General features: G+C 41.8%; 1 protein-coding gene across 1 annotated transcript in view; it reads right to left on the bottom strand.

The window, feature by feature from the left end:
• TMPRSS3 (transmembrane serine protease 3) overlaps positions 1–23,857 on the bottom strand; it is a 36,292-nt gene that overhangs the window by 11,607 nt on the left and 828 nt on the right. The window contains exons 2-11 of the mRNA XM_077812973.1: positions 23,364–23,508; positions 21,819–21,971; positions 20,429–20,575; positions 19,311–19,427; positions 16,734–16,857; positions 15,435–15,560; positions 14,602–14,645; positions 4,726–4,891; positions 2,726–2,895; positions 363–458 (exon numbers count right to left, since the gene is read on the bottom strand). Of these exons, the coding sequence (XP_077669099.1) occupies positions 363–458; positions 2,726–2,895; positions 4,726–4,891; positions 14,602–14,645; positions 15,435–15,560; positions 16,734–16,857; positions 19,311–19,427; positions 20,429–20,575; positions 21,819–21,971; positions 23,364–23,508 (1,288 nt within the window). The remainder of the gene's footprint in view (positions 1–362; positions 459–2,725; positions 2,896–4,725; positions 4,892–14,601; positions 14,646–15,434; positions 15,561–16,733; positions 16,858–19,310; positions 19,428–20,428; positions 20,576–21,818; positions 21,972–23,363; positions 23,509–23,857) is intronic.

Genomic DNA, 23,857 nt, shown 5'->3' with positions numbered 1-23,857 from the left:
ATCAATGTAGACAATGTACATTGGATCCTTGAAATCATGCTATACTTCCTCTACTTGAGGTTAGAAACAAAGAAACCAATCAAATTAGGTAAATTAATAATACTCTGGGTGGTATTTGGTAGAGACGAAATTTAGCCCTGTGCATAGCCCTACTTTGAGGCTTTAAGTGGTGCATCTGCTTTTTTTGGACCCGCTGCACAGGGGTGAATTTGACCCTAAATTATTCCTATATTTAGGAATAGCTTTGCTTTCCAGATTTTTCTGACGATTTAATGCTGTAACTGCAACTGCCAAACACTGTACTTATTCCACATGACTTTTTTTAGTGCATATCATTTACAGTGGACATTAAAAATACCCACCTCCTTCTTCTGTGGCTCCCCATCCTGATATCCAGCACATTTTCCCTTCTGGAAAATGTTCACCAAAATTAGGCAGACAAATTGGTTCTATCAGGCCTATTTAAAAAAAAACACAATTGCTCTTAAAACATGCAGAGGAAGACCTACATGGGGGTAAGGTGGTACTTGTATTCATATGTGTATTATTCCATATATCTGATTCTGATCTCCTTGGTAAAATGCTTTGAGATCTACTGATGAAAAGTGCTATTTAAGTACTATTATTATTACATATAAAATAATTGAGTCAGAGCCTCAGCTAGCGTAAATCAATTTACGCTCACTGGGGATATGTCTTGAAATGTTTAAAACAAGAAAGTGTAACTTCAGAAAAGCTGTAGCTGCACTAAATGTGTATTTGATAGGAACCGCTCTAAAGCTGCTATAATGCCAGATCTGGAAGGTTGTTTTTTTTAACTATCACTCAGTCTTTACCTCAATGAGAGTTTTATGCCTGAGTAAGGGCTTCAAGGTTTGCCTCGAGGTAAACATGTAATGAAAATCAATCCATCTAAAAAATAGAATAGTCTCCTCCCACACGCAAAATCCAAAACTGCATCTAAAAACAGTATATACCATTTTACTTGCTAAAGTACATATTTAGTAACCTATGTATAAGTCATGGGAGCACACCACTGCCCTCTACTGACTAGACTGTCGGGGCTCTGCAAGTGCTTTTATCTTTCTTCAGTCAGCTGAATATATAGGCTTAGGATTTGGGGCATTGAATGTTGTGCGATTTATTTGATGCACTTTACCAGTGAGTGTGGTATCACTGTATATCTGCAGCTGCAGATCGCGACGTGTTTAAAGAAACTGGCAGTAAGAAAGGAAAGTTTTCATCGCACAAATACTAGTAGCATTCAGGGGCTCACAAACAGTTCAGTTCTCCAGCTTGAATTTGTCTCTGTGCAAAGCATCCGGCCACAAGTGTGTAGCCTTCCAAGTTCCCTTTAGATACATTCCAGCTGTTCTGATCATATTGTGAATACATTTCGGAGATGGTCATGTACTGCAGAATGCTTATAATCTTGATACTATCCTAAACTTTTTTTTTAAATACAGTAGTTGAGATTTTGAAAAAAACCTGAAGCTTAATTTTTATTTAACAGCAGAGTAGATATGGTTTCTAAAGAAGAGCCAATTGGGGAACTAGAAAATATGGAGCTGAGAAGCGACAACATTTGTAGAACTACCCCCATGAAGAAAGGCATCATCTTTGGGGAGATATTTATAGAGTATTTGAAAACAGCACGATGCTCTTTTTACCAATGGTTCTGTATTTTGGTTCACCAGCCATGTCAGTTGAAGTTGGCATCCTGATCTGAAAGTTAGAGTGATGTTTGTTTTGTTTTTAATTTAAATGCATCACTTTATTTTAATTGTCTCGACTTTTATTTGAAATGTTAATACTCTTGAAAGGTGCCAGATTCAAAGGCTCGGGCACTGCCCACCTCCATATATTCACAGACATTAGCGGGGGCACAGGCAGGCCGGGCACAGGGAAATTAGCAGGGGCACAGGCAGCATAAACTTCACACTTTAGTCTCACCTGTGAGCTGGAAGGGTGAGAGGCTAGCTCATTTCTACCAGGGATGGAAAAACTAGTTTGGAAGAATAAGAATAAATGTTTCAGATAAGTAGCTTCCTCTCTCTGTGTGATTTCCAGCAGCCCACATATCTTTGATATTCATGTGTTAAAATGGTGACCACTGTAAGTAGTATATAAATGGACTGGAAATATTTTAAAGACTAGTTTGTGTCTTTTAATGATATTCATTTCCATGTGAATTCGATAGATTAAGTACAGGATATCTCCTAATGTTAGATATTTTGGGACTAGTCCATCTGTACTGTGAGCCTGACCCAAAACCCACTGAAATCAGTGGGACTTTCTCCCTTAATTTCAATGTGCATTGAGTCATAGCATATGAGATGATAAAGTATGAGCAGACAGCTCTGCTTTGCAACTGCTTTGAAGTAGACAGGAGTCTGCCCTTCAAAGTTCAGATCCAGTTTGGATCCAAATCAGAATTTCTCCAGAAGTCTGGCTCGGGGTTCTTGTTATAAGGCCCATTATAGACATACGCCTGAGCTGCAATGTTTGAATGTGGATTGGATCTGAACTGCCCCAAAACTCATTGCGGGTTCCCCATTGAAGGTGACAGGAGTTTTGCACTGACTTCCAGAGGAGCCAGGGTTTCTCCCCAGTGTTCTGATTCAAGCCCATCTGTGCTTCAGAAGCTTTTCTGGTCTGTATCACTAGAAATTACCCCACGCTTTTAATTTAAAAAAAGAGAAAAAAACAAAGGGGAAAAAATTACCATTGAGAGCAAGTGGTGCTGCCAGCTTCATCAGTGCAATATCATTCCCCATCGCTTTGGGTTTATAATTTCTATGGTATATAATTTTTTCCACTGAATATGGATTAACTGAAGTGTCTGGTTGAGTCACAAAGCCCGCCTGCACGCTCCATGAGCTAGGCAAGTACAAACTGAAACAAAGAGGCAGGAGGGAGAAAACTTTTATAAATGTCAAGTTTTAAAATTGGCGACTGCGCCTGCATGCAAAATTAATAGTTATAGGACTCGGAATATTTATACTCTACACTACTTTTCTAGCTATCTGTTAATATCCGCCACGTTTTAAATGTCACTTCATAAATAAACATACATACAGTCATAGGCATTGACTCCATGCTCCAGCTCTGGAGCACCCACTGGCACCCCCCCATTCAAATCCTCCCCCCCCCCCAGCACCTCCCGCCTGCTGTGATCAGCTGTTCAGCGGCGTGCAGGAGGCCCTGTAGGGAGGGTAAGGAGCGAGGGGGGGCACACTCAGGGGAGGGGACAGAATGAGGCTGGGTGGAGCAGGGGTGGGAAGAGGCAGGTGGGGCAGGGGTAGGAAAGGACAGGGGTTTGGGGGAAGGGGTGGAGTAGGGGCAGGGCCTGGGGTGTGGCCGGGGTCGAACATCCCCGGCAACTTAGAAAGACGGCACGTCTGCGTCCAGTGACTAGCTGAGTACACATACATGTGTATGTGTATATAGAGATATATATCTCAAATTACGCTAATGCTGTAAAGGCTGCACTGGCTCCCTATCAGTTTGATGCAGTTTAAGATCTTGATTTTCTCTATAAAGACTTATGTGGTTTTGCATCCTGCCTACTTGAAAAACCACCTCTCTCCCTGTGTGACACCAGAGTGGTTGAGATAGTCACTAGATTTATTTAAGAGGGCTAGTAGCATGGCATTTTCAGTGGACAGACCTGCATTCTGGAACTCACTTCTGTCACTAGTTCACCACTATTCATTTCTGCTGATCTTCAGGGCATGCGGTAATTCCAATCTCTTCTAGGATTTAGCCTGTGATGCTAATCATGGGTTAGCTAGATTGCTGGATGGGGGCTCAGGAGATGTGTGTTCAGTTCCTGGCTCTACTACGGATTCTCTGTGAAATATTGAACAAGTCACAAATCCTTAACCTGTGAGTTCCTAGAAGTAAGGATGGGAGCCTTCCGATGCTGGCATGCAAACAAGATCTCTCATTGGGAGACTATTCTCATTACACATAAGGAAGGAGAATAGGTTTAATATTACTCTAAGAAGAAAAATCTAAGCAAGTCTTTACCCATTTACAGTTTTCACACTAGACTGTAAGCAGTCCTACAATTAACTGATTTTGGACAAGCTAAAATGGTCTCATAAAATAATTTGGAGATTGTGAATATAAGAATCGTCAGGTACAAATTCCTCCTAAATTATTAAGTCTTATGCAATATGGTCAAAATGTTCAAACTTGAGTGCCTAAAGTCAGGCACCTAAATGAATACTTAGGCTTGGTTTTTCAAACTTACTAAAGATGACCTCACTGTTCAGAAGAACATGATTTCATGCACGTTCAGAATCTCAGAAAATCAGGCCACTTATTTTAGGATTGATTTGATACCTAATTTCAGGTGTCCCAGGTTAGCAATTTTGGCCTACGGCCTGATTTGTTCAGAGGTACTGTGCACCCACAGTTCTCATTTACATCCAAAGGAGATTGAGTGTTCAGATCCTCTGAAAATAAGGCCCAATTTCCCAGATGTGACCTCAGATTTTGATGTCACAACAGTTAGACCATTATTAGTGTATGCATTTTTTCAACAGGTGCCCTCTTTATACAGTAACACGTGAGATACTTTCATTGGAGGAAGTAAAATAAGGATAACACTTTGCTCCTGTGCAGAACTGTTCTTCAAAGTCATTTGTCGTTCTGTTTCCTTTATCCTTCCCCTGCATGAAAGCAACTATCCACAAGGTAAGTAGATAAGATACTTACTCATAAACACAGTGGGCTGCTGTGACAATCCACCATGGGGTGATGATGGATCCTCCACACAGATGGAATCCTTGAAATTGAAGGCTGACCTGCCATGGCCATTGCCAGGGCAATGATGCATTTCCACCGACTATACGGGAGGAGTACCTGGACCTAGTACCACACTCTGCATGGATGGGAGAGTATTATAAACATGGTAAGCACAATCCTATCTGTGTGAAACACAACTTTATTCCTTACTTTTTGAATTCCAGCTGTTCTCAGTCCCTTCCATGTCAGACAGTCTTCACAGTAGATGTTCCCCATCCTCCAACTAAACGCGGACCATGTCTTGGCTCTGAGCCTGGGATTAGGACCACACCTCAGGAAGAACTCCCCAGAATTCTGTGCCTCCAAGCAGTACACACAGCAGGCTCCAGGGCTCCCTTTGGAGCAGAGCTTTCACAGGATTTTTAAAAAGATTTTAACTAAATGTCTCTCAGTAGTTTCTTTTCTCCATCATTGGCTTCAAGGTTGTTCTCCTCAAAACTGCTAAACTCAAAAAAACCCAGAACAGACAAACAACACCCCCCCACACACACACACTTTCCCCATTCCTTTGGCTTTCTCTCCCCTCAGAATGGTAGACATCCAGCAGGCCACAGGAGCTCAGCTCCCAGTTGGTCTGTTGGTGAGGTCCAGGTTAAGACAGTGGAACAGACCACCGTGAAACCAGTTTCAAGCTCTCCTAAGGGCAAGGTCCCCACCAAGACAGTAGAGCAGGCCACATCAAAGCTCCTTTCACTGAGACCAGACCAAAGACTGTGTTGTAGAGCATTGTGGGTAAAGTTCAAAGTCCCCACTGCCTCTGCCTCAGGTATTGGACCCCTGTTCCCACAACTTGCAGATGAAGCAGGAAAGTTTCACTGGAACCTCCTGAATTTCAAGGGAATGCAAGGCTCCCACATCACAACCAGGAAGAAAGAAACGCCTGCTCACAGACAGGTCTATGCCCAGGTGATCGAGAAGACCACAAAGTATCCTCCCTTCCCACAAGTTGCCTGCAACCTTTCTGATACCAATGAGTAATTTCTCTCCAATGGCTCTGGCTCACCCCTCCATTCTTCTTGGTCAGTCAGCCCCCACTCAGCCCAGACCCAGCATCAAGGTATGGAATGATATGATTCAGATTAGAGCTGGTTGGGAATTTTTTGATGGAAACACTTAGTCAAAAAGCACCAACTTATTGAAACCAAAACTTTTTGCAAGAAAGACTTGGTTTTGACAATTTTTTCAAATAAAAAAGAATGTTGAAATTTTTTTTTTAAATTGTCAGTGTTCCATTTGGGCATTTTCTAAATGAAAAAAAAATCTAGTTTTCTGGTTAGAGATGACTTTTTTGTAATTTAAACTAACTACAGTAAAATACATTAAAATGGTTTCATTCTGGTTTTGATATTTTGAAGTTATAGAAACAAAATGTTTCACTTGACCTGCCCCGGAATTCTTTTTGGGAATTAGATATTTCAGCCTAATTTGCAACTGAAACATCTTTTGATATCTCAAATTTTTTCACAGAACAGGAAAACAGTTCCCCATCCAGCTCTAATTCAAATCTCCTTACATGTGAGATGGACCTACCTCCTCTCCTTTTCCAGCCTCCAGGGGTTCCATAAGCAACAATAAAGTGGATATGATTTTCCTAAGGGAGACATGTGGGATACATGCCTGCAGACTGTCCTTTCAATCTCCCTGGTAATGCACTCTCCCCTCACAGACTCCCTCCCCCTTGGTCTCAGGGGTTTGGCTGAGGGACCGGTGAAGGATATTGCTCACAATCAGGAGAGAGTCTCCCCTCTAGATCCTCTAAAGAGAAGGAGAAATCTCTACAGATGGGACTTTGAGCAACATATCTCAGATTCTTAGCTAAGCATGCAGAATTAATCACAAAGGGGTGTTTATCTTCATAGGTGCTTCTATTTTTAGAAAATGAAACCAAAGGGGAAAAAAAGCCTTGAAAAGTTGAAGAGCGGTATAATTCTTCCTCACCTAGCTTATGAGGGTGTGATTAAGGTGAAGTGGGAATTCCCTATAAAGACATACCTATACCTAAGGACTAAAAGATCTTCATAACTCTGCTTGTTAGGCCTGCTTCAGTTTCTTAGTAAAGGGCATTGTCATATCATCTGAGAGATTAGTCCTGCCAAACCCACAGAAAGGAGAATAAGATCATCATTCAGTCTAAACTTGGATACAAAAGCCTCATATTGGCTACAGTTTCTTATTATGAAGATCATGCTCAACTGGGAGGCCATCTTCAGCCTGCACAAAACAAAACAGGAAGAAAAACATGAGAAAATTGCAGGCTAACATTGATAGTCTTCCAAATATTTTGTTGGTAAGCACTTTGGGGAGCATGAAGACAAAGCAGCCACTGAGGCATTAGACAAGGGAATAAGTTCCACCCTACTTCCAGTGAGAATTTCTGAACTACCTTGTCTAGGCAGGTGTTCCCTTTGAACCTGCTGCTCCTCCAGGTTCCAGTGTAGTGATTACCCATTAGGAGGATGCCATTGCTGCCTTTCCTGAGACCAATGCTGGGAGTCTATGGAAAAGTATCAAACCCCAAAAGCTTCTTTTGGGGCTCTCAAGTCTGAGCAGATTTATCCCTCCCTCACCCCATGAGGGGTGCTTCAGGGTGGGCCCTCATCTTGGAGTGAACCACTTCACAAAGCAAGTGCTGGAGTCAGGAAAGGATATCCAACAGAACATACTCTTATTCCCCAAACTCAGGTTTATTCTTTTCCGCAAAGTAAATTAAAATATATCAACATTATCAACGAGACCATCTGTAATATCAGAAGATGAAGGTGCAATAGTTCATCTCCTATGCATTGGAACAATAGTGTTAGCCAATACGTATATGTTATGTTGACCAAATTATATTACGTTTTTCCCACAATACTGTTCACTTCTGCTCACTCACGTCAAGATATATGTCCCACAGCTTTGGGAAAGCCAGCTTTAGGCTCTGAAAAATATGAAATCTATCAAAGACAAAATATATTCATTCTGTGTCCTGGTAGAAGTTGGTAGTTACTTTCACAGATAACTGGATTAAATTAATTAAAAACTGGCTAACTGACAGATCTCAACATTTAATTGTAAACAGGAAATCATCATCAATTGGATGTGTTTCCAGTGGGGTCCCACAGGAATCGGTTCTTCACCCTATGCTATTTAACATCTTTATCAATGACGTGGACGAAAACATAAAATCATCACTGGTAGAGTTTACAGATGACACAAAAATTGGGGGAGTGGTTAATAATGAAGAGGCCCCATTAATTGATTCAGAGCAATCTGGATTGCTTGATAAACTGGACACAAGCAAACTGTGTATTTTAATACAGCTAACTGTAAATGTATATATCAGGGGACAAAAAAGCCCAGGATGAAGCCCAGGATGCTTATAGGATGAAGGACTCACTGGTAAGCAGTGATTCTGAAAAAAGATTTGAGGGTCCTGATGAATAATCAGCTGAACATGAGCTCCCCATGTGATGCTGTGGCCAAAGAGCTAATGTGATCATGGGATGCATAAACAGGGGAATATGGAGTATGAATAGAGAAGTTATTTTACCTCTATTTGGCATTGGTGTGACTGCTGCTGGAATACTGTGTCCAGTTCTGGTGCCTTCAGTTCGAGAAATATGTTGATAAGTTGGAGAGAGTTCAAAGAAGAGCCACAAGAATGATTAAAGGATTAGAAACCATACCATATAGTGATAGACTCAAAGAGCTCAATCTATTGAATTTAACAAATAGAAGGTTAAGGGATTTGATTACTTGATTACCATCTATAAGTATCTACATAGGGAACAAATATTTAATGGGATCTTCAATCTAGCGGAGAAAAGTATAGCACGGTCCAATGTCTGGAAGTTGAAGCTAGGCAAATTTATACTGGAAAGAATGTGTAAATTTTTAACAGTGAGAGTAACTAACCATTGAAACAGTTTACAAAGTATTGGGGTGGCTTCTACATCACTGATGATTTTTAAATCAAAATTGGATGTTTATCTAAAAGATCTGCTCTAGGAACTATTTTGGAAAATTCTTTAGCCTGCATTATACAGAAGGTCAGATTAGGTGATCTCAGTGGTTCCTTCTGGCCTTGCAATGTAGTATCCAAAACAGAGATAAGGAAAGGTACGTGGTACCAGAAAAACAAGAAAACAAACTAATTCGTAAATTTTAGTCTTGGGTGATATACAGAGTGCTTTTAGCTCATAACAGCTATGATATAAATAATAGGTAGGTTTGGGGGACATATTTTGGAGCACACCTTCTGTGTAAGGGGTACTGAATGCTGGGAGAACTGCTACCCAAAAGGTCTGATAACATATTAACTCTTTCCTTTCTGTATTGTACTGCTTTGTCTTTATAAACCCCAGATGGTGCTCCATCCTCTTAATTGGCCATTAGGCTACTGCGACAGTGGCCAGAGCCCTGGACCCTTTAAATTGCTGCCGGAGCCCCGGGCAGTGCGGAAGGGCTGGCTGGAAAGGCTGACCACCAGCTCATCCCTTTTACCCGAGCCTCTGCCCCTTCTGCCTGAGGCCCTGCCCCTTCCAGGGGCCCAGAGCCAGGCCCCCATAGAGGTAAGACATTTATGTTATTTTCACCCCTGGCCTAGAGGGAGTCAGGTCTGATGAATCAGAACCAGCAAAGGAAAAGAGAGCTTCTTGGGAGAGAGTCTGCATGGATCAGAAAGTTCTGCAGATCCTGGGAAGTGGGAGGAGTTGGTTAGAAGGCCAGTGGAGGGGCTACTTTGCTGACTGTCCCATGCTAGGGAGCCAGTGGTGGGAGGCTGAAAAGGGCTGAAAGCTAGAAGCCAGTGTAGGGGCTAGCCATCTGACCTGCCTGAGCCAGAAAGCCAAGGCCAGAGAACCATGAAGTGGCTTGAAGGCTGAGAGCATTTGGTGGGGGGGGGGGAAGGGAGGGGGCAGTACCTGCTGGCTCTCAGAGCCAGAGAGCTGAAGATGGAGGGAGAGAGGTCTTAAGAGTGAGGAAGAGGTGTGGTGATGGATGCCAGAGCTGTACTGAGCGCTGGAGTGTAGTGAATGATTCTAGGATGTAGTGAAAGATGCTGAGGTTGTTTGTGATGTACTGTTGAGACTATGATTATGGGACACGGGTAATGGTTTCTATGCACAGGGCTTTTGTTTGTAATTAACCCACCCCACAAGGGCTATCTTTATACTCAGATAGACTGGTTGTGAATTAGTGGGGACTCTGATGGAGGGGAAACTGAGGCAGGTGTATGGTATGGCATGGCATGGCATGTTGGCAGAAGGTGCTCCAATCAGGACCACCCTAGCACACTGCCCCACTTCATGAAACTTAGAGAGAATCATAGATAGTTGCATTTGCTGAATAGTGGAGCCTATTTTAAGAACAGAGCTGTTTGGCTTTAGAAGAAGAAAAGGGAGGACAGATGGTATGTTCATTGTTAGACAGCTGGTGGAAAAGAAGCTGGAGGGAAATGTCAAGCATAGTTGGACAATCCTTGATTTGGAGAAAGCATTTGAAAAAGTACCATACCTAGGAGACTGCTGGTGCCCCTGCTACAATTTGGGGTACTGGAAGATCTTAGGGTACCAGAGGATTTTGTCCAGATGGCAGTGGGTTTGTAGGATGGTTCCATGACAAAAGTGCAGACACCTTTCAGTGTAATAGAGGGTTTCAAGGTGAAGGCTGGACTACACCAGAGATCACTGCTTTCTTCATTACTATTCATAATTGTGATGTACTTCATAAGTAAGCAAATTCAAGAGGAAGGTGGTATAAAGTTGATCTATGCAAACAATATTGTGCTAATGGCCAGTAGTGAAGACAATTTGGTCGAAGTGACTGATGCTTGGAACAGGGAACAGAGAAAATGTGACCTCAAAATGAGTAAAGAAACAACTGAAGTCATGTGGACAACTTGCGGAGAACCAAGACAGATGAATATAACATGAAGAGCCAAGGCCTAAATCAGATTTCTGCATTTAAGTATCTTGGGGGCTCTTTAACAGCAAATGGAGAGATCAACAGAGAACTGCAAGCAAGGATGCTGAATGTGGGGGAAGTCTGATGCAGGATAAGTGAAGTGATTTATAATAAACAGATGCTCAGACTACTTAAGGGACAATGATACAAAACCTGGGGAAGAGCAGATCGTCTGTACAGATCAGAGACATGGGTGACCAAAGAGAGGCACTTGAGAAGACCTGACACCATTGAAATGAGATATTTGAGGGCAGTGAGAGGAGGACATTGCTGGACCATGAATAAAATGATGTAATTAGGAGCGCGACCAAGGTCTGCGATATCAGAGAAGTTGCCATAGAGGAATGGAATGAGATGGTATCAGCATGTACAAAGAATGGATGAAGGGAATCCCATTAGGGAGGCATTTGAGAGTAGAATTCATAGGTGGAAAACAAGAGAAAAGCCAAGAAAATGGTTGAAACACTGTGTACAGGAAGATGCAGTGAATATGGAATGAATGTTCGACCAGCAAGCTTGGAAAAGACTGGTATGGCAACCTGACCCTAGCTAGCTGGGAAAAGGGGGACAAAATATCTAGACTCCTCTATGACTTGGGTAGGATGTGGCTGAAGGAGAAGACATTTCTTGTTCTATGGACCATCACACACCCTCCTTCATTTGCAGCAGATAGTTCTTCGGGAACATGAGGTGTATATATAACTGTTGAAAGGGGAGAGAACTTTCAGCATTATTGAGAGAAGTAGCCTTATTCTTGTCTTGGGGAGAAGTTGTGTCTCTCTTTCTCAGAATTCTATGCCAAGAAGGAAAGTCAGGGTTGGCTGGCTCAACAAGACACACTTAAAACCAATGGAATTCAATCTAGACCATCTGGCATATCACAGGCCAGGTGTGAAGCCTAATGATGAACCTATTTGCATCCAAGACCAGCTGGAAAACCAAAAGAGGTACTACATGAGGAAGAGACATTCAGAAACAGAGGCTGTGGTCCCCTTATCTCAGAAGTAGACTAAAAGGCCTCCTTTATGTCTTTCCACCCCCTGCCACTAAGAGTAAAGATGGTAAAGGAGATGATGAAGGTATAAGCCACTGTGAAAATAATCACCACCTCATTAACCCTCAGGTCCTGGTTCTCAGACCTGATTTAAATGTAACTGAAACCTCTTCTCAAACTGCCAACACATGCACAAACAAAACACAGTGCAAACAGGACCTAGCTTAAACTAAAATCCAGTCCTGCCTAACTCATCAGCAGAAAGGAAGGAGCTACAGTCATTCTAAGAAGGTAATGAACATCCTTCTACCGTCTTGGTGGAAATTCTGTCTGATGTCTATGCATCACTTGGGATTTAGATGTTGGTGTTACAAGGGACACACATCAGGGCAAAGCCAGCTGAAGCAAAGGACTTTCTAGTCTTTTTACAATATGACCTGACCATGAGGCTCAAGAACAATGCTTTTTGGAAAGACAAGTTAGTGACTGCAGGCATATTGTCCTGTAAGAAACCCATGAGAATCTCGTATTACTGTCACATAACTGATTCTTGAAGACTAACTATTCTTATCAGTTCTCTGGCAATATGCAGATTCGTGTCATGATCTTAATCTATGTACTATTGTCAAGGTTCCTCCCCCACTCTGAACTCTAGGGTACAGATGTGGGGACCTGCATGAAAAACCTCCTAAGCTTATCTTTACCAGCTTAGGTCAAAACTTCCCCAAGGTACAAAATATTCCACCCGTTGTCCTTGGACTGGCCGCTAACACCACCAAATTAATACTGGTTACTGGGGAAGAGCTGTTTGGACGCATCCTTCCCCCCAAAATACTTCCCAAAACCTTGCACCCCACTTCCTGGACAAGGTTTGGTAAAAAGCCTCACCAATTTGCATAGGTGACCACAGACCCAAACCCTTGGATCTGAGAACAATGAAAAAGCATTCAGTTTCTTACAAGAAGACTTTTAATAAAAATAGAAGTAAATAGAAATGAAGAAATCCCCCCTGTAAAATCAGGATGGTAGATATCTTACAGGGTAATTAGATTCAAAAACATAGAGAACCCCTCTAGGCAAAACCTTAAGTTACAAAAAAGATACACAGACAGAAATAGTTATTCTATTCAGCACAATTCTTTTCTCAGCCATTTAAAGAAATCATAATCTAACACATACCTAGCTAGATTACTTACTAAAAGTTCTAAGACTCCATTCCTGGTCTATCCCCAACAAAGACAGACTCACAGACCCTTTGTTTCTCTCCCTCCTCCCAGCTTTTGAAAGTATCTTGTCTCCTCATTGGTCATTTTGGTCAGGTGCCAGCGAGGTTACCTTTAGCTTCTTAACCCTTTACAGGTGAGAGGAGCTTTCCCCTGGCCAGGAGGGATTTCAAGGGGGTTTACCCTTCCCTTTATATTTATGACAACTATACATCCTAATTGAAACCATATTTCAGCTTCACAGTTGGTAGGTCTCTTCCTTTTGTCACTGAAAATATCTTTTGGCTATTTGCCACCTCTTTGACAGGGGATTTTGGAGCTTGGTGTGCTCTCAATGAAACACTCTGTCAAATATGGTAATTAAGGATGCCTCGATCCACAAGATTATCAACCCAAGGTCAATGCAATCTTCTTTATGTAATAGGAAGTGGTATTGTTGCCCTTCTGGTTGAATCCAAACATCTTAAGGAAGTAGAGAAGTTAGATATGAGCAGAGCCTAGTGCGGAATAAGGACTATATAGCAGAGGCATTCAAAGCCTTAGTTACAACTCTTCTCATTATTATACACTCAGTGAAAAGAATAGTGATTTTGTGGAGTGGAGAGCTCACACTCGTCTTATGCAGAGGTTTGAAAGAGTCCTACAGAATCTTCCATCCACATTTTCTCCAACACTATCAGGGCAAAATCCTTATCCCAGGTGATGCAGTGTTTGATAGAATGTTATGGAAAGGGGTGCCCCAATAACTTTTAAATTCCTTTTCAGTTCCTCATGGGTAAGTTGAATCCTGCCTCCCTTCCAAGAGATGATTTATTGCTTTCTGCATCCCACTGTGAAGACTGACATGGAGGGGTCTGGAAAAGGGAAAATTCTGTCTTACTTGTGAATTTTCATTTGAGGGTGCACCATGTCAGACAGCCTGACCCTCCCTCAGAGGATTGCATTATGTCCAATTTTTTTTCTGGCTATTGCTCACTTTTCAAGTAGTTTGGAAAGGGAAGGAGGGTGCTTCTCTAGGAAAACCCTAAATTTCATTTCAAGGCTCTGTTGCAGATGGTTTGAATTAAATAGCACTTTTAAACTTATATAGTATTTTTCAGCTTTGGATGTTGTTAGAGTGAACACTTCCTGAGGCGCAGTTACACACCCATGCTTAGAGCGAAGTCTGGTCTGCTTCTATTTGCCATGGAAATGGAGAAGGTCCCACTCTAAAGACTCTCTGACATGGAAGGTCCTAGAATGAAAACTCACAGGTAAGACAAAAATTTCCTCTCCCCAGTGACAGTTAGGTGGAGTTATAATATCCATCCACTGACTGAACACATTCAGTATCCTTAAAGATTTGCTTCCTCGCTTGCACATAAATCCTCCCCATATATGCTCCCGTGCCCCATCACTTGCCTCCTCACCCCACATCTTCTTCTCTGCCCTTTTATAATTCCTTCCTTGAAACTTTATTTATAGAAAGCAGTTCTTCCTGGACATCACAAAAACACTACTCAATGTTTACAACGTGGCAATATACTCCTGGATTTTCTTAGATTCATTCCCCACACATTAGCCAACTGAATATAACTGAAGATAGTTTTTGATCTGTTACTTTTAATTTTCACAAACACTTACCCAAACATTTTAGGATGATTACTTTGCCTGCAGTACACTCTTCTCTAAGATGAAAAGACATTAGTATTAGCTCCTAAGCATGCTCTTTGGTTTCTCAAATTTCAGGGATCAAGGCCGGCTTTTGGGCCGATTCCCCCGAATCGGGCCCCGTGCCTAAGAGGCCCCCGCGCTGGAGCTTTTTTAAGTTTTACTCACCCGGCGGTGCTCCAGGTCTTCGATGGCGGGTCCTTCAGTGCCGCCGAAGGCCCAGAGCAAGTGAAGGACCCCCCACCGAAGTGCTGCCGGGTGAGTACAAGCAGGTGTTCCAATCGGGCCCTGCACTCTCTAAAGCCGGCCCTGTCTGGGATATATATCTGGTTTCATATTTAGGGTCTAATTAAAAGAATAGACACTGAATGTTGTGTGAGTGTGCATATATATTTGCATGCAGAAATAAACTGGATGTGTAGGTATGTGCATTTGAATGAGTACATACATCTCAGAATATATCTACAGATGTACAAAGGGCCTGATCCAAAGTCCACTGAAGTCAATTGGAGTCTTTAGTTTGATTTTAATGGGCTTTGGATCAAGCCTCTAATATACATGAACTCTCATTCTTTGGGGAACAAGTAATGAAGCTGCCACTGAACCTGGGTCTCTGCTGTATAACAGAATGAAACACTTATGAAGGCCTACACGTCTGAGAAAAGGTGTAACTTACTGAGAAAATAAGCTAACAAACTTAATCTATTAACAATTCTTATTCCATTACTTAGACCATTTCTATCACCATATATACTCTGATTTGCTCAGTAACTTTTCTCAATTTAACTAAACAATCTGAAACATACCTTAAGTATGATGCATTGTGTAAGGCTATCACTTGATCAGCTGATGACCAATGACTGACAGAAACAAAATGTCTTTGAAACTCCTCTTCGATTGCAGCCACAGGCAGGTAATCAGAACTTATATAACTGAAAAAAAAAAAAAAAAAAAAAAACCTAATCATAAACTCAGCTTGCTGATACAGAATTTCCAATAATACTTTTAAATGATTCAGTGGGGTATTACTAAAAGATTCAAAGTAGTAAATATATCAGTCTGATACTAAGAGCATATAAAGCAATACAGTCATCTCTCACAAAGGAGGCTATTTGCCTTATCATGCCTGCATGGAACTGCCATTAATATGTATGGAAGTTACACACACTGAGAACAGAACAGACTCCCTAATTTGGCAGAGAAAATAGGTTTTACTTCTAATTTTGTACTGAGCTTTTTATCTTTAATTGGGCAGTACATTTTCTGTAACACTAACATACATTTCTTCTTCTCCCTCTAAAAAAAGACTTAGTTTTTATAGTAGAGGAGATAAAAAAATTGTAACAAGTTTTTTTTATTCAACAAATTTTGCTTTTCTTTCGGTTTACAAATTTTTCTAGAGAAGAGTGTGAATATTTTTTTAAATTTCTTCAAATAATTCTTTCTCTGTAGATCATTTGTGATTAGCTCATTCTGAATAGTTGTTACTGAAATTCAAGCTGTTTTGGTTATACTTAATTGGACACTAAATCACTTGATGTTTATGTACCTATCAGATATGTGTTTATTTTCGAATCAGTTTGCTGGTGCAAATACTCACTTATTTTCAAATTTTACCTTTAATAAATATTCTACAATAGTCACTTAATTTTTTCAGTTTCCATCAAGTGAAACATGTGCTAGGATATTCATGGGAAACAAACACAGAAGGGGTGGGAACACAAGCAAAGTGAGTTACTTTAAAAGGTGAATCAAGATTCCAAGGAAACCTTTTGCTGTATTTTCCCTAGCTCTAGGCTGAAGTTTGTTGCATGTGATCTGACTGAATAGAGGTGGACAGTATCTGCTGCATTACAGCTTATAGGAAATATCAGTTCAGTGAAAAAACATTTTGTGGTGAAATTTGAATCTGGAAGTGAACATTCCAGCAGCATGGCACAGCAGGCTCTTATTTCCTGAATGAAGCTGGTCTGTTCAGTAGATAGAGCTTTCTCAGGGGGTGAGTCCAAGCCTGGCAAGAATTCCTGCAGGAACTAAGTAGCCCTTCCCACCAGAGAAGTTTATTTAAAATGTCACTTAGAGACTCCCACATTTTTATTCAGTACCTTGAGAAACCTAAGCGTTTACATGTAGCATTTCCATTCCCATCGTTCCAGTCATCTGAGCAGACAGTCCTCCAGGAACCAAAAGTAAACACCTGAAGCACTGCCTTCTTTCCACTCAGCCTGACTGAGGGATTCAGAAAAACATGAAAAGCATCAATAAGAAGTTAATAAAAACCACTGAGAAATCTATCACGTACAAAACAATGTAAGAAAATCACCATAGCTTCTATATCTCTTGGTTCATTCTGTCTGTGTTACTTGTCTCTTCTGAACACTTGTTTCTTTGAGATAACTCACCTGTATCTTTTTCCAAATAGAAAATTGATTTTCCTTTACCTTCATCACTACTTGACAATACACCAAGGGACACCCAGCAAATGCAGCTTCACCAGTGCAGCCTGACATACCTGGCAAGTCCCCACATAAATGGACATGGATTCAGAACGTTTTTGCCAGAATTCTAGCAGTAATAGAGAGATTAATAGCCTGACTTTCAGAGTTTCTTGGTGAGTGAATGCCATTTTAAATCAATGGGAGATGCATGTGCTCAGAACCTCCGAAAATCAAGCCCTAGCTGAGTAGCTTTGAAGAAAGTAATTAAAAGTAATTGTTGCTATATTAGTAGAATGACATAGTTGTAGGAACATAGTTGTTGGACATGCCTGATCATCACATCAAGCCTGATCTCCCAAGGATCCCTTTGTGGAGATCTCTTTGCATTATCACCTCTGATGGAAGGGATCTTGGGGACTGTGGAGGGAAAATGGAGATACAACGTTGGGAGCTGCAGTGCTCCCTCTACAGGTCACCAGCCATGAGCCAGCACAACTCCCGCTGAGGCAGTGCTTCTAAAGCCTGGGTTCTATGGGCTGGTTAGTAGAAGATTCAGAGTGGGCGCAGAGGGAGATAATACAGCTTGGAGTTGATTTACTTCCTGACCAGATTTTCATGGAGAAGTCCCAGATACTGTGTACAATTCTGCTCTCCCATGTTTAAGAATGATGAATTCAAACTGGAAGAGGTGTAGAGAAGGGCTACTAGGATGATCTGAGGAATGGAAAACCCACCTTATGAGAGGAGAGTCAAAGAGCTTGGCTTGTTTAGCCTAAGTAAAAGAAAGCTGAGGGGAGATATGACTGCTCTCTATAAATACATCGGAGGGATAAAGACCAGAGAGGGAGAGGAGTTATTTAAGTTAAGACCCAATGTTGACAGAAGAACAAATGGATATAAACTGACTATCAACAAGTTTAGCTTGAAATAAGGCAAAGGTTTCTAACCATCAGAAGAGTGAAGTTCTGGAGAAGCCTTCCAAGGGGATCAGTGCGGGGGAAAATACCTAACTGGCTTCAAGACCGAGCTTGATAAGTTTATGAAGGGGATGATATGAGAGGACTGCCTACAAGGGCATGTAACCAATCTGCAACTGCTAGTAGCAGATATCTCCAATGGCTGGTGATGGGACACTAGATGGGGAGGACTCTGAGTTACTACAGAGAATTCTTTCCCAGGTGTCTGGCTAGTGGGTCTTACCCACATGCTCAGAGTCTAACTAATCACCATATTTGGGGTCAGGAAGGAATTTTTCCTCAGTTCAGATTGGCAGAGACCCAGGGGTTTTTTTGCTTCCTCTGCAGCATGGGGCACAAGTCCGTTGTAGGTTTAAATTAGTGTAAATGGTGCATTCTCTGTAACTTGAAATCTTTAAATCATGATTTGACAAGTCTAGTAACTGAGCCAGAGGTTGGAGTCTATTACAGGAGTGGATGGGTGAGGTTCTGTGACCTGCAATGTGCAGGAGGTCAGACTAGATGATCACGATAATCCTTTCTAGGCTTGAAGTCTATGAGTCTAATAGATCCAGGGATGATGCTGTAGAACACAACACATCCCCTGCTTCACCCATTCCTTTCCCCAGTTCTGCCCCATGGTCTGCAGAGCTCCAGCTGAGGAGAATTCACATGGGAAATGGCAGAGCAGAGGCAACATACCCCCCACACTTTCAAGTGGAAAGGAGAGATCAAGGCCTGGATCAGTCTATTATTAGCTGGTTCCAAAATGTTAAGATTAACTTTTCATTCTCTTACTGGCAGGCTGAAAAATGAGAAGGGCAAAACTTTTCTAAAATTGTGTACATGGTTTAGGATTCCAAATCATTAACAAAACAAACAGCATGTAAATGATTCCAAATTACAAATCCACTTATTTGAAAATCAGTCCATCTTTCCTTCACTACCTACTACTGAAATTAGGGTTCTAATTTTCTCCTCAGCTGTTGAAAACATCACAATCAGCTACTATAAAACAGCACAGGAAGGCCCTATTTAAAATAGTTGTGTGGCACCAGAAGTTGTTACAGGGAAATGTTGGAATCTTGAATACATGTGTCACATGTGTGGCAGCAAGGTCAGTCACTGCTCTGAGCTCTCATGCCATCTTGTTGTGCGTCACTCAATTATTCATTTCTCTCTTTCCATCTCTCCCTTGAAGTCTTTATAGCACACATTTTGCTATAACATGCCAAACGCTCTGCTGCCAAGAAGAGTTAGAAGTGACCCATAATAGAATAAAAATTACCACAGCTGTATTCATCTTCTCCTCCTTTACAGTTAAAGACACCATCACACCTCGCTGATTGCTGGATACACTTGAAGGACGATCTGCATCGAAACTTCCCAATGCAGTTGTACTGGACTGCCAGAAATTAAAGAGAACACACTAACATGAACACAACAGGATAGTAATTTGTGTGCTGGTAGTATTTTTTTTTCTTACTTTGATTATATAGCCCCAATTTTGTGTTGTTTGTGAAAAGACAACCCTCGAATTCTAGGAATGCTGAACTACAATCTGGAGGTTGCTACACAATGCTGTTAAATTTATCCATTGGTAATGGCAACTATAGTGAAACAGCATTGTTGTCAATTATGGCTCCTTTCCAACTTCTCTAATCCCCAGTTTATGTTTCATTCTAGGGAGAGTTTCTGGGTCTGGTATATATGACTGACTCTGGATCAGCAAAGAAGGAAAGGAGAACCTCCTCAGAGCTGCAGTGCTGAGTTGTTTCCTCCAATGTGTATCTCAGCCTTGTAAGTCTATGAATTTTCTGTGTGTGAAGGTTTTGCTTTACCACTAACAAATTCTGTGTCTGCACTTGTGCAGGTGTTACCTTTCAGTTGCAACTAAGCTCATTCTTTTTCCTGTTCCCATCTTTTTGGGTTGGGGGAAAGGACATTAGAGCACTCAAACACAATGATGTCAGTCTTTTGTTAGTATATATGAGAAACATACAGGACAAATATGGCATTGTTTGAAGCCATATCTAGTCTTTATTCCTCAAGCACACAGGCTGCTTAAATGTTTGGCATTTTTTGAATGGGGATCATTTTGTTGAATCACTGACGTCTGTGTTTTCAGTCAGTTATGTCTTCAATTACAGTATTTGACTTGAAAGTTTCTTACTGTTTCAGGTTTCCCAGTGTGTGAGTGAGGGTTATGCCCATGGTCTCTCTTGTGTGCCAGATCAATTTTGTTCATACAGGTAAATAAAATTTCAAGTCATCACACCAAAAGGATGTTTTACTTCAGTAAACTATTTTGGTGGCAGTTTAATTCCATTCTCAGTAAGAGACTCATGAAAAATTAAGTGCTTGAATGGTTAATTGAGAACCTAATAAATAACTAATTGTACTCACCACCCAGGCCAATGGCAACTGCTAGGATTACTACAAGTAATAAAACAAGGATAAATGGAAGAAATCTTAGGGAGACTAAAACATGGCACTTCGAAGATGGCTGGGTAGCTCCTAGAAACCAAAAAGAAAAGTGAGAAACAGCCGCTTCTATGAAATATTCACACTTGGAGTTTCAGTGAAAACATTTTTTAAATTTAAAATAGACTCAAGTAGTAACAGCTCTGTTCAATTTTATGGTATGGCCTGATCCTTTGAAGCACCGACTAACTTTTGTAAGGAGTTGAGAGCACTTGGAACCTTGCAAAGGGTGGTCTGCACATTAGGACTGGATCCATAGCCCATTGAAAGCAAAGGAAAGACTCCCTTTGCCTTTGATGGGTTAGAACAGGGCTGGGCAAACTTTTTGGCCTGAGGGCCACATCTGGGAATGGAAATTGTAAGGCGGGCAATGAATGCTCACGATATTGGGGGTTGGAGTGCGGGCTCTGGCTGGGAATGCGGGCTCTAGGGTGGGGCCAGAAATGAGGAGTTCAGGGTGTGGGACGGGGCTCCAGGCTGGTGCAGGGAGTTGTGGTGCAGGGGGGGGTGAGGGCTCCAGATGGGGGTGCGGGCTCTGGGGTGGGGCTGGGGATGAAGGGTGGGGATGCAGGAGGGCGCTTCGGGCTGGGACTGAGGTTTCGGAGGGTGGGAGGGAGATCAGGGCTGGGGGAGGGGGTTGGGGCACAGGAGTGGGACAGAGATGCAGGCTCTGGGTGGCGCTTACCTCAAGCAGCTCCCAGAAGCAGCAGCGTGTCCCCCCTCCAGCTCCTATATGGAGGATCAGCCAGGTGGCTCTGCATGCTGCCCTGTCTGCAGGTGCTTGGGACAGGGGCAGAGTGCGAAGCCCCGGGCTGCCCCTACATGTGGGAGCTGGAGGGGAGGACATGCTGCTGCTGCTTCCGGGAGCCGTGCAGAGTGGGGCAAGCCCCAGACCCCGCTCCCCAGTGGGAGCTTGAGGGCTGGATTAAAATGTCAGGAGAGCAGGATGTGGCCCCCAGGCCATAGTTTGCCCACCCCGGGTTAGAATCAGGCCGTTAGTGAGTGGTTAGGCTAAGCCCCACTGAACTCAAAACTTGACTTCTAAACCTTCTGGTTTTCATGATCAGGAAGATAAAAAGTATACATCTCTCTCTCTAAAGAGTTAGATGACTCTGAGAAAAGAAAATTCAGAATTGTTTATATAATCAAACCTGAATAAAGTGTAGGATCTACTGAGAATTTTAGAATAGATTATAAAACTCTCAAATGGAGAAATACAATTCTCTTCAAAGAATTAATGGCTCGGAATGTCACTTTTATGAAAACTTCTGCCCAAAACGACTTCTGAATCTCTCCTGTATCAGCTTAGTACTTCTGACACTCTCTGCTACCATCATCTCTGGCTGGATGCTACATTGTCTGCTGTATTCAGGACAACTGAAATCCAGTGAAGAGGAAGGAGGTGGTATGGGTCCACTTGTGACAGTGAGGAAGTCTAGCTGCAGCACACTGCATTTCCTAAAGTCTGAAAAATAAAGATTCAGAGCAAAGACTGGAAGTGAATAAGAGATGCTAAAAATTGAAACAGAGGCAGGACAGAATCAAGAGAAGGACAAAATTGGCCAGTGTTTTGGAAGAGATGATAGACAGGCCCACATATAAAGGAGATGGCAGAAGAAAGCAAAAGTACAGGGCAAGAATAAAGCTCTAGATCTTTGGCTTTTGAAGCAAGGCTAATTGGAGCAATAGAGTTAGAAATATAGGTGTAGAAAACTGAACCCAAAATTAGAAGCGATTTTTGCAAATTTGAGCCTCATTGTCTTGGTCAAAGTCACACAGTCAATCAATGGTAGAGGCAGGAATAGAGACCTAGCCTATTCCTGTGAAATGGATTAAAGAACAGGAATCCATAGCAGTGGATCAACAAGAGAGGCAACAGTTTCCACTGAACATATGGATGGCTTTGGGGGGGGCGGGGGGGAATTATTCCTATTTCATACACAAAGGCCAAAGCAAGTGTAAATAATGGAAATGTGCCATTTACATATACAGGAGGTCTTCAGTTTTGATTCATGCAGCTGTGCCCAGCCTACCCCTAAACCTACCTTTGAATTTTGGATTTGCAAAAACTTGAAGCTCAGACAAAACTGCTGAGTTTCATCCAGTTTCACTCAAACCTGTTCAGTAGAAATTGAGCAAATCTCTTAGACAAGCAAAATGTGAAATCAGGAAATGTTATCTGGTTTCAGGTGTCATAATGAATATTTTGCAGCTGTCTTAGTTAAATAGTCTGTGTGAATTAATATTGGTTTACCTATGACCTTAGGTCTGATTCTGCTCCCACTGAAGTTAATGTGTGTTTTGTCACTGGTTTCAATGGGAACAAGATCAGGCCCGTAGAATGTAACCAAAATGCATACTCTGCTATCCGTGACCTACTCTACTGCATTGCCTTTTTCTAATGATATGGATTTCCAGACTTGGAAGGTTTCATATCAAACATTCAAAATTGTGTCATATCTGAAGTAAAAAAACAAATAATCTACTACCTGGATGAAACTATACGAATAATGCAGCCTTGCAAAAGTGTCATGGAAACATATCCGCCCAGGCAAAAAATGTCCTCACCCACTCTCACCCGATGAAGCTAGTGAAAAAAATAAGTGCTACTTTCTCACTAATAAAAAAAAATGTACCCTGTTTGTGTAAGTATAGTTTTGCAAGGCTAAATTACTACATAAAGCAGGGGTAGTCAATAGGCAGACCACAAGCCAAATCTGTTTTCATTTACTTATTATTATCATTGTTATTATTTTTTTCTCTGGAGTCTGGACCTTGACCAATACATTTGGATGATGACAAAAAACCATTGACTCCCCCTGACTGTACACATTACAAAGGGATGTAGAGTCCCTACCAAGTCCATTTGCACTGGGATCTACTTTTGCTTGTTGTATGCTGAAAAATCTTTTGTAGAAAAAATGAACTTCAGCTCCTGGCAATTTGTCTTCAGTAACAGAGGTGATTTCAGGATGTCCAGTATTGGGATTATTCTCCAGTATCTGGACCAACAAAGAACAGAAGTCACTTTTAAAACCGACTACTCATTCTCCTCATACCACCCCAATGCCTTTCTAGTGGTGATGATTTTTTTTTGTTGGGGGGCCCTGCTTTGAGCACACTTTTGGAATGAACAGCTGATACAAAGCAAATCCAGGGACAGCTTCCAGGCCTGCTCTCTCTTTGCCTCAAAATAGCCTCATCCTGCAAGATGCTGAGCACCTCCTGTGTGTTACTGAGGAGCTCATGCAATTCCCATTGACTTCAGTGAGAACTGGGGCACTCAGCAACTTGCACAGATGGACAGCTAATTAGCAAGCATTAACCAGCAATTTACTGAAACTAAAATGT

This window comes from Eretmochelys imbricata, chromosome 1 (genome assembly GCF_965152235.1).
Source record: "Eretmochelys imbricata isolate rEreImb1 chromosome 1, rEreImb1.hap1, whole genome shotgun sequence".
Lineage (NCBI taxonomy): Eukaryota > Metazoa > Chordata > Testudines > Cheloniidae > Eretmochelys > Eretmochelys imbricata.
The sequence above is the reverse complement of the archived record's forward strand: the minus strand, read 5'-3'. Positions and strand labels throughout refer to the sequence as shown.